The 11892-nt window shown below is 36.4% G+C and overlaps 1 protein-coding gene across 1 annotated transcript; it reads left to right on the forward strand.

Moving 5' to 3' along the window:
* The first annotated feature begins 10515 nt into the window (after positions 1–10515).
* Positions 10516–11448, forward strand: LOC134361086 (olfactory receptor 4C16-like). The gene has a single exon (XM_063076015.1). The coding sequence runs from the start codon at positions 10516–10518 to the stop codon at positions 11446–11448; it is 933 nt and encodes a 310-aa protein (XP_062932085.1).
* Positions 11449–11892: the final 444 nt, after the last annotated feature.

Genomic DNA, 11892 nt, shown 5'->3' on the forward strand with positions numbered 1-11892 from the left:
GGTAGTAGCCAGAGCAATCAGGCAAGAGAAAGAAATAAAGGGAATCCTGATTGGAAAAGATAAAGTAAAACTTTCACTATTTGCAGATGACATTATACTATATATAGAAAAACCTAAAGACTCAATCGAAAAAACTCCTAGAGCTGGTTAATAACTTCAGTAATGTTACAGGATATAAAAAAAATGCCACCAAATCAGTAGCATTCATATACTTAAATAATAAAGTAACAGGAAGAGAAATAAAGAAAGTAAGCCTGTTTACAATTGTCATGAAAAAAGTAAGATACCTAGGGATCAATTTAACGAAGGAGGTGAAAGATCTCTACAATAAGAACTACAAACCACTTCTGAAAGAAATTATAGAAGACACAAAAAGATGGAAAGATATTCCATGCTCTTGGATTGGAAGAATTAACATTGTGAAAATGTCTATACTACGCAAAGCAATCTATAGATTCAATGCAATCCCCATCAAAATACCAATAACATTCTTCACATAAATGGAAAAATAACAATCTTACCTTTCATATGGAAAAACAAAAGACCATGAATAGCCAAAGCTATCCTGAGCAAAAAAAAAAAAAAAAAGCTGGAGGCATAACACTATCTGACTTCAATTTATTCTACAAAGCTATTATGACCAAAACAGCATGGTACTGGTATAACAGTAGACATTCAGACAAGTGGAGCAGAATTGAGAACCCAGAAATCACCCCTCAGGCTTATAGCCACCTGATATTTGATAAAGGCAACAAAAATCTACATTGGGGAAAAGACTGCCCCTTCAACAATTGGTGCTGGGAAAACTTGATATTCATATGCAGAATAATGAAACTAGACATGCATCTCTCACCATACACTAAAATCAACTCAAAATGGATTAAAGACTTAAGTTTATGATCTGAAACTATAAAATTACTAAGGGAAAATACAGGTGGAACACTTCAGGGAGTAGGTCTGGGCACATGCTTTATGAACATTCGCCCAAAAGCACAAGCAGCAAAAAAACAACAAAAAACAGAAAAAAAAAAAAACCAAAAAACAAATGGAACTACATCAAACTAAAAAGCTTCTGTATAGCAAAGGACAATCAACAGAGTGAAATGACAACCTACAGAGTGGGAGAAAATTTCTACTAACTATGCATCAACAGTAGTTAAATATCCAGAATATGCATGAACTCAAGCAATTATACACTTAAAATTTTTTTTAAAAGATTTCAGCACAGTAGCAGGATACAAAATCAACACACAAAAATCAGTACCATTTCTATTCTCCAATAGTGAACAAGCAGAAAGAGAAATCAAGAAAGCCTGCCCATTTACAATAGCCACCAAAAAAAAATAAAATACTTAGGAATTGAGTTAACCAAGGATGTGAAAAATCTCTATAAAGAGAACTACAAACCACTGCTGAGAGAAATTAGAGGGGATACAAGAAGATGGAAAGATATCTCATGCTTTTGGATTGGAAGAATAAACATAGTGAAAATGTCCATACTACCCAAAGTGATATACAAATTCAATGCAATCCCCATCAAAATTCCAAAGACATTTTTCTCAGAAATGGACAGAACCTTCCAAATATTTATATAGAATAACAAAAGACCACACATAGCCAAAGCAACGCTGAGCAAAAAATAAATAAAGCTGGAGGCATAACACTACCTGACTTTAAACTATACTACAAAGCTATAATAACCAAAACAATATTGTACTGGCATAAAAACAGACACACTGATCAATGGAATAGAATAGAGAATTCAGAAATCAACCCACACACCTACAGCCATCTGATCTTTGACAAAGGCACCAAGCCTATACACTGGGGAAGAGACTGCCTCTTTAGCAAATGGTGCTGGGAGAACTGGATATCAATATGCAGGAGAATGAAACCAGACCCATACCTTTCACAATACACTAAAGTCAACTCAAAATGGATTAAAGAATTAAATATGCAACCTGAAAAAATAAAACTTCTTAAAGAAAACATAGGAGAGACACTTCAGGAAATAGGACTGGACACAGACTTCATGAATACGACCCCAAAAGCACGGGCAACCAAAGGAAAAATAAACAAATGGGATTATATCAAACTAAAGAGCTCCTGCACAGCAAAAGAAACAATTAACAGAGTTAAAAGACAACCAACAGAGTGGGAGAAAATATTTGCAAAATATACATTTGACAAAGGATTGATATCCAGAATATACAAGGATCTCAAACAACTTTACAAGAAAAAAACAAGCAACCCAATTAAAAAATGGGAAGAAGAGCTAAGTAGGCATTTCTCTAAGGAAGATATACAAATGGCCAACAGACATGTGAGAAAATGCTCAGCATCACTCAGCATCCAGGAAATGCAAATGAAAACCACACTGAGATACCATCTCACCCCAGTTAGGATGGCTAAAATCCAAAAGACTCTGAGCGATAAATGCTGGTGAGGTTGCGGAGAAAAAGGAACTCTCATACATTGTTGGTGGGACTGCAAAATGGTGCAGCCTCTATGGAAAATGGTATGGAGGTTCCTCAAACAATTGCAGATAGATCTACCATATGACCCAGCTATCCCAGTGTTGGGAATATACCCAGAGGAATGGAAATCATCAAGTCGAAGGTATACCTGTTCCCCAATGTTCATCGCAGCACTCTTTGCAATAGCTAAGAGTTGGAACCAGCCCAAATGTCCATCATCAGATGAGTGGATACGGAAAATGTGGGACATCTACACAATGGAATACTACTCAGCTATAAAAACGAATGAAATACTGCCATTTGCAACGACATAGATCGACCTTGAGAGAATTATATTAAGTGAAATGAGTCAGGCACAGAAAGAGAAATACCACATGTTCTCACTTATTCGTGGGAGGTAAAATTAAATAAATAAATTCACACACACACACACACACACACACACAAATCCAGGGGGCGGGGGGAATAAGGCACAACAACTACAATTCCTTGAAGTTGATATGACAAGCAAACAGAAAGGACATTGTTGGGTCGGAGGGGGGAGAGGGAGGAGGGAGGGGGGTTTCGGTGATGGGCCACAATAATCAACCACATTGTATATCGACAAAATAAAATTAAGGAAAAAAAAACAAAAACAAAAATGATGTTAAATTTGGATATAAGTAGGAAGAGGTGTAAGGATGAAATAGAAAACAAGGGAAAGAGTTTTTAAGCACAAGAACAGCAGGAGCTGTACAGATCCAGGTAATGTACAAGGAAGAACAGTAAGGCTGGAGAATCAGAAGAGGGAGTGGTTACACACTACAGAACACACTAGAATTGCTGTAGAAGTTTGGAAAACAAAACATTTTTTGTACGCTGGAGCACTTATCCACTCTATTTCAGAGTGCAAACTCCTAAATTAGAGATATCAGGCAATCTGTCCCATTGAAAAGGTAAGAGTTCTTTAAAAACTGCTCATGCAACCATGGGCTGAGTGGGAAAAGAAAACAAAGTCAGAAGGGAGAGAAGAGAATGGGCAGCCAAGGAGGAATCCAATTCTCGCATCTGTCCATTTGCAGGAGCATTAGTGGATCATCTGCCAAGTGCCTACATTATGACACTGGTGATTGAAAATTTCCTCATCTCTTCTTTTGATTCCGGTGTAGAGTTTGCAGTACTTAAGCAATCTGATTTGAAATAATCTTTCTTCCTGTTCGATATGCTTTCAGCCACCTCATTAATTTTGATTTTATGGTCAAGAAAGTTTCTGTTATTTCTGCAAATTTCAAAAAAAAAAATGGGCAAAGGAGCTGAATAGACGTTTTTCAAAGGAAGACATACAAATGGCCAACAGATATGTGAAAAAATGCTCAGCATGAGTAGTCATCAGGGAAATGCAAATTAAAACTACATTGAGATACCACCTCACCCAGTTAGAGTGGCTATAATAAAAAGATGGTGAATAACAAATGCTGGTGAGGGTGTGGAGAAAAGTGAATGCTCCTACACTGTTGGTGGGACTGTAAATCAGCACAACAAAAATGGTATGGAGGTTTCTCAAATAACTACAGATTGATCTTCCATAAGATCCAGCAATCACTTTTCTGAGTGTGTATCAAGAGCAGTGGAAATCATCATGTCAAAGGGATACCTGCACTCCCATGTTTATCACAGCTCTGTTTACAACAGCCAAGATATGGAACCAACCTAAATGTGTATCGATGGATGATTGGATAAGGAAACTGTGGTATATCACCATGGAATACTACTCTGCTGTTAAGAAAGAATGAAATACTCCCATTTGCAGCAACATGGATGAACCTGGGAAAACTTATTTTGAATGAAATAAGCATAGCACAGAGGGATAAATACCACATGCACTCACTCACTTGTGGGAGATAAGAAAGAAAGGAAGGAAAGAAAGACCACGGTAGTGCATTGCTCTTACAGAGGAAGGGAACATTCCTAGGGCTACATAGTGGAGGTGGGGGAAATGGGGAGGGAGAGGGATAAATGGGTTGAGGGCATGGGGTACAAAAGTAGTTTCTGGTAATAGGTATGCCCCCAGTATTAATCTAGCCCTCCCGTCATGGACATGAAGGGTGACAATTGGCTTTGTATCTCATGAATATTCATAATAAATAAATAAATAAATAAACAAATAAATAATGTTCAGAGCAAGTATGAAAATGAGGAGGTTAAACACTAAATATTGAAGTTGACAGATAATATATCATATATGTTGCTGAAAATATTTTGGGTAAAAATCTCTTTTCCTCAGTATTTATCCCTGCCCAACCATCTTCTCTGTGTTATCTTATCTACCCCTATCACGTCTCAATGCTCCTGCTGTCTAGTAAGATTTAGGAAGAGGAAGAATTAAATATTAATTTTATCACATTTGGGATAACGAGATACAGAAAACATAGATAATTAGTATTAAATTTTATGACAAAGTTTTGTTTCTCAATCCAGGTTGTCTTCCAGAGCATCTCCTGAGCAGAGAGCAGGAATCACGGGATTCAGTTACACCAGGTGAGGAGGTGAAGGTGGGCAGATTACATCACTCTTTAATGTGGGCTTTGGGGGCATAAAAGGGCTTCAGAAAACTGTTTTCCTTTCCACAGAGAATGGTAAATTCTTCATTGAAATAAAGTGAGTAAACAGATTCTCTCAAAGACAGAAGTCTATTGTCACTGATTTAGGGAGGGTTGGTTAGTATGAGAGAGAGAGTCCTTGAGGAAAGCAATGCTTCTGTGAATCATGCAGTCCACACAGAATCATAGAAGGAGCTGCCTGTCACTTTGTTTTCCATCTTCATCTGCCTTGATCTTTTCTTTATTGCTTTTCTTTCTTCTCTTCACCGTTACACCCAACACTGACACATTGTCTGTTTACTATTGTTGTAACCCCTGTAGCCATTCAAAGTTAGCTAATCTTGAACAGTTGGGATAAGTACAGTAGTTATTAGGAGATGTGCTATACTACTGGTTCTGTTTTGCCTCCAGGCTATTGTAACCCATTTCTGTGTCTGATTCTTTTGAGAACCCAATGAATGCTGTTAGCACTCCTCTTTAAAAAAAAAATGGACACAGAGTCATAAACATGGATGTCCACAATAGCGTGCATCGGTGTCAGGAGGGTACAAAAAATGTTAAGGTTCTCCTTGCCTCCCTGTGGAACAAAGGATTCATATAAAGACCACGACATGTTCTGAAGATAATAAATTTGTGGTAGTCAGAGACCCAGTATCTTTCATGGCAGTGCGGTGCTGTGCAGGGTACAATATCTTCTACTCTAGGTATGGAGCTAATGCACTAAATTATTTAAAATGGGTCTCAGGCTTTCCCCTCCCTCCCTTTTTTTATTGGTTATGAATATTCCTGAGATATAAGGCTGATTGTACCCCGCTCCTGTCCAAGATGTGAAGGCCAAATCCATACTGGCAGCATGCCCATTACCACAAATTGTGATTGTACTCCCTCTACCTCACCTAATAATCCCCAACCTCCCTCCTCCTTCCCCTGACCCCCACTCCATGTTGTGTCCCTAAGTTTGTTCTCTCCCTCTGCAAGTCCAACGCACCACTATGGTCTTTCTTTCCTTCCTTCTTTCTCTCTTAGCTCCCACTTATGGGTGAGTACATGTGGTATTTTTCCCTCTATGCTTTGCTTTTTTCACTCAGCAGAAGTTTCTCCAGGTTCATCCATGTTGTTGCAAATGAGAGAATTTCATTCTTTTTTATGGCAGAGTAGTATTCTATAGTGCATATGTACCAAAGTTTTCCTATCCATCCATCGATGGACATTGAGGTTGGTTCCATATCTTGGCTATTGTAAACAGAGATGCGATGAACTTGGGAGTGCAGGTATCCCTTCAACATGATGATTTCCATTCCTTTGGGTATAAACCCAGAAGTGGGATAGCTGGATAGCGTAGAAGATCAATCTGTAGTTGTTTGAGAAACCGCCATGCTGTTTTCCATAGTGGTTGTGCTAATTTACAGTTTCGCCAACAGTGTAGGAGCATTCCCTTCTCTCCACACCCTCACCAGCATTTGTTATTCACCATCTCTTTGATTATAGCCACTCTAACCGGGGTGAGGTGATATCTCAATGTGGTTTTAATTTGCATTTCCCTGATGACTACTCATGCTGAGCATTTTTTCACATATCTGTTGGCCATTTGTATGTCTTCCTTTGAAAAATGTCTATTCAGCTCCTTAGCCCATTTTTTAATTGGGTTATTTGTTTTTTTTACTGTAGAATTGCTTGAGTTCCTTATATATTATGGATATTAATCCCTGGCCAGATGCATAGCTAACAAAAATTTTCTCCCACTCTGTACGTTGTTGTTGCACTCTGTTGATTGTTTCCTTTGCTGTGCAGAAGCTTTTTAGTTTGGTATAGTACCATTTGTTTATTTTTTCTTTTGCTGCTTGGGATTTTGGGCTCATATTTATAAAGCCTGTGCCCAGACCTAGTTCCTGAAGTGTTTCACGTATATTTTCCTTTAGTAATTTTACAGTTTTAGGCCTTATGCTTGTCTTTAATCCATTTTGTGTTGATTTTTGTATATGGTGAGAGGTGCATATCTATTTTCATTCTTCTGCTTATGGATGAATATCCAGTTTTCCCAGCACCACTTGTTGAAGCGGCAGTCTTTACCCCAATGTAGATCTTTGTTGTCTTTGTCCAATATCAGATGACGGTAAGCCTGAGGGGTGATTTCTGGGTTCTCAATTCTGCTCCATTTGTCTGAGTGTCTGTTTTTATGCTAGTGCTGTGCTGTTTTAGTTACTTTAGCTTTGTAGTATAATTTGAAGTCAGATAGTGTTATGTCCCCAGCTTTATTTATTTATTTATTTTTTGCTAAGAATTGCTTTGGCTATTCATGGTCTTTTGTTGTTCCATATGAAAGGTAAGATTGCTTTTTCCATTTCTGTGAAGAATGTCATTGGTATTTTGATGGGGATTTCATTGAATCTGTAGATCACTTTGTGTACTATAGACATTTTCACAATGTTAATTCTTCCAATCCCAGAGCATCGAATGTCTTTCCATCTTTTTGTGTCCTCTTTAATTTCTTTCAGAAGTGGTTTGTATTTCTCATTGTACAGATCTTTCACCTTCTTGGTTAAATTGTTCCCTAGATATTTTATTTTTTTCATGACTATTGTAAATGGGCTTACTTTCTTTCTTACTCTTTCTGTTAGTTCATTATTTGAGTATACAAGTGCAACTGATATTGTAGCATTTATTTTTTATCCTGCAACATTACTGAAATTATTAACCAGCTCTAGGAGTTTTTTTGATTGAATATTTAGGTTTTTCTATATATACTATCTTGTCATCTGCAAATAGGGACAGTTTGACTTCATCCTTTCCAGTCTGGATTCCCTTTATTTCTTTCTCTTGCCTGATTGCTCTGGCTAGTACCTCCAGTACTATGTTAAATAGAAGTGGTGAGGATTTTTAAAGGAAAAGCATATTTTTCACTCTACCATACATAATACAGAGCCCCAGAAATTAGCCATATAAACGTGTCCTGCAATCAAAATATTACTCAAATTAACAGATATCTATATTATTACATTTTGAGATGAGAGAATGTTCAATTTAAAAACAATAAATGTACATTGTACTAGTCATTGGGTTTTTTACAGTGGAAAATAATATCCTGAGTAAACACAGAATTCCGATATTCTTATTCCAGGAAGGAAGGTAAAAGTAGCACGTGCATAACTTCATTGAAGCAATTATATATAATAGTACAAGAAATGATGTAAGGAAAGCCCTTAGAAAGGAGTGGAGATAATTTTCTGCTCACAGGGAAATCACTGAAAACATCTTAGAGGAGGTTTCCCCACAGTTGTGTCCTGAATTCTCAAAATTGTTTCAGTAGCTCAAAAGTGAAAGGATTTCCAGGAAGGAAGAAAATTAATGACTATTGGTCAAACTATTGATTAAATTTTTGATGAGAACCTACAATTATTACCAAGTTAATTAAATCATATGTATTTCTGATGCTAAATTTGTCGTAAAAAATATGTCCAAATGTATTAAGTAAATATGCTTGCCCTAAATGTGGATAATCTGAATGGATTCCCATATGCAGACCAAAAGCCATACGGTCATGGGAGTGGTCAAATTTATGGTGGTAAAAATGACTTTTACATGATCATAGCTCTAAAGCTTTGAAATCCACATTTCAAGCAGAAATATTTCATGATGGATCACTCTTGCAAATAAATAAAGGAAAGAATAAGCTTGTTGTGATAATTAGGATACCAACTCAGTTTCCTTATATTGTTAGATCACTGCTGAAAATCAGAGTCTAAAGATAATTTTTAAAAATTCTTGGCAATTAGAAGTGAGTAACATCCTTAGACCTTTTCAAGAGTATTTTTTAATATGGTGTAAGATAATGCATATTTCAAATCTGTTGAAGAGAAGAAAATTTACTAAAAAAGAGGAAGAAATATATATAAGGGAATTTCATGTCAATTTTGTCTATTACATTCTATAACACAATGTATTGAAAGTATGGATGGATTGGGGAGGAAAACAATGGGCTAAGTATGTTTTACAGATTACTTTTAAATAAATTATGCATTACTTTATATTTTTTCTTGCATATATGTCCCTTCCATTGTCATCTTGACAAAAAAGATCTAGAGAAAATATTTTGTTGTTGAAAGTGAAGCCCTGTGATACTATTTCTTTTCACATTAAAAAAAAAAAAAGTCTTCATTGAAAGAAGTGATATTTTAGAGTTGAATAATTGATGATTTCTGGTTTTGCCAGAAGAGAAATCAGATTGAATAAAGTAGTCGATTACTGAGTATCTACTATCCCTTTTTCCTAAAACAACATCTTTCTGCTCTTCTGACTCTCTGCTCTGTCCTGAGAATGTGAGGTTTTCAGATACCTGCATAATAAAAACTCTACAAAAGTAATATCTGTTAATGGGTATGCCCCCAGTATGAATCTAGCCCTCACATCATGGGCATGGGGGTGTGTGACAATTAGCTCTGTATCTCATGAATATTCTTAATAAATAAATTTTTAAAAAAACTCTACCAGGATTGCAACCATAATCTGATCCTATGCCAACTGCCTGATGATATGCCTCCAAACCACCAAGTTACAAAATGCTTAAGCTAAAAACTTCAGTCATGAAAACATGAACATTTGGGTAATATTACCCTACCCCATTTCATTTAAATGTAACCTTGGAGACTCTGAGTGTTCTAAGAGTGCTTTTAATAAATCAGAGGAAGAAAATTAGTAATGGAAATATTGGAGATGTTACCGACTATCAAGAACATTCATTTTTCTTCATTAGTATATATCAAGTATTTCCATTCACAAAGCACTTCATAGGTAGCAGTAGATTATTCAGAGGCTATAAGTTTCTTTTTCTTTCTTTTCCTCTTGGAATATCTGGGAGAATTTGTCACAGAGAAGTGAAGCATATCAGGTATTTGTATATAATACATATTTATATAAAAATGTGTAACGGATATTTAATCCATAAAAAATGTATAAATAAGACATTCTGTACATGGTGGAGGCAATGGTGTATGACTTTATATTTACACCATGAAACTCCAAGGGTAGTGAAATATATCCCAAATGTTTAATGATACAATATGTAAAACATGGGCACCAATATTTATATATAACATATATAATTATATATAAAAAACGAAGGTAATATTACAATATATCCGTATCTCCTAATTTTACATTCATTGAATTGGCAAAATTAATCAGAATCATACCAAAATTAACAAGGCCTTGTATTTGAAGAATGCTATAGGAAAGTATCACATTCATAAGCATACTTGAGACTTGCAATAATCCTATGAAGTGGTCATTAAAATTGAGGAGCAAGTGTTTAAGTGACTTATTAATAACCATAGACAGAATGTCCCTGATGAGGAATATTTTTACTTAAAAAAATTTCATACGATCACATAGCACATCATAAATTAATTCCTTTTTTTTGCAGATAAACCACTTCACACTCACTCCTCCTCATTCATGAAATCATGCATCTGAATAATAATGTGACTGAGTTTATTCTGCTTGGGTTAACACAGGATCCTGTTTGGAAGAAAATAGTGTTTGCCACTTTCTTGCTTTTCTACTTGGGGACGTTGTTTGGTAACTTGCTGATTATTGTAACCATCAAGACCAGTCGGGCACTTCAGAGTCCCATGTACTTCTTCCTTTTCTACTTATCCTTATCTGACACCTGCTTTTGTACTTCCACAGCCCCTAGAATGATTGTAGATGCCCTTTTGAGAAAGACCACTATTTCTTTCACAGAATGCATGATCCAACTCTTTTCATCCCATTTCTTTGGCTGCCTGGAGATCTTCATCCTTATACTCATGGCTGTTGACCGCTATGTGGCCATCTGTAAGCCCCTACACTACACAACCATCATCAGCCGCCGCGTCTGTGCTGTATTGGTGGCCATGGCTTGGATGGGGTCCTGTGTGCATTCTTCAGCTCAGATTTTTCTTGCCTTGAGTTTGCCTTTCTGTGGCCCCAATGTAATTGATCACTATTTCTGTGACTTGCAGCCCTTGTTGAAACTTGCTTGTTCAGACACCTATGTGATCAATCTACTCCTAGTTTCCAATAGTGGTGCCATCTGCACAGTGAGTTTTGTCATGCTGATGGTCTCCTATATTGTCATCTTGCATTCCCTGAGGAACCACAGTGCTGAAGGGAAGAGAAAAGCCCTGTCCACCTGCATCTCCCACATCATCGTGGTCATCTTGTTCTTTGGTCCATCCATATTTATATACACACGTCCTGCAACCACCTTTCTCATTGATAAGATGATAGCTGTGTTTTATACACTTGGGACACCTTTGCTCAACCCTCTGATTTATACGCTGAGGAATGCAGAAGTGAAGAATGCCATGAAGAGGTTATGGAACAAGAAATTGATCTCAGATGACAGAAGATGAATGGAAGTTTAAAATCCTTCTTCAAAGGCACAATAATCACAACAATTCCTTGAACTTTTTATGACAAGTGAATAGATATGATGTAGTGGGGGAGAGGGTAAGAGGGAGAGGGGAAGAGGAATGGGTAAAGGGTCATGAAAATCGATTATAATGTCCATTGAGAAGTTAAAAAAAACCCTATGGTATGTTGAGAAGAAAAATAAATAAACAAATAAAATCCTTCATACTTTAGATTGACCTAGAAGAAATCATCCACGAGAATTGATTGCATTGTATAATGTTGAATATACTGATTATTCTGATTTGAACATCACATATTGCACACAGGTATTGATATTCAATGATGTGTCCCACAGATATACACATTCAACTATGTTTCAATAAAATAAATAAATAAATAAATGAAAGTAACTTCATCCTTGGACAAGGGTTAGTTTCTTCAGG

The sequence above is a fragment of the Cynocephalus volans genome, chromosome 12 (genome assembly GCF_027409185.1).
Source record: "Cynocephalus volans isolate mCynVol1 chromosome 12, mCynVol1.pri, whole genome shotgun sequence".
Classification (NCBI taxonomy): Eukaryota; Metazoa; Chordata; class Mammalia; order Dermoptera; family Cynocephalidae; genus Cynocephalus; species Cynocephalus volans.

Excerpts from the sequence above, each read along its gene's own strand:
- LOC134361086 (XM_063076015.1), top strand. The coding sequence starts at position 10,516 with ATGCATCTGAATAATAATGTGACTGAGTTTATTCTGCTTGGGTTAACA.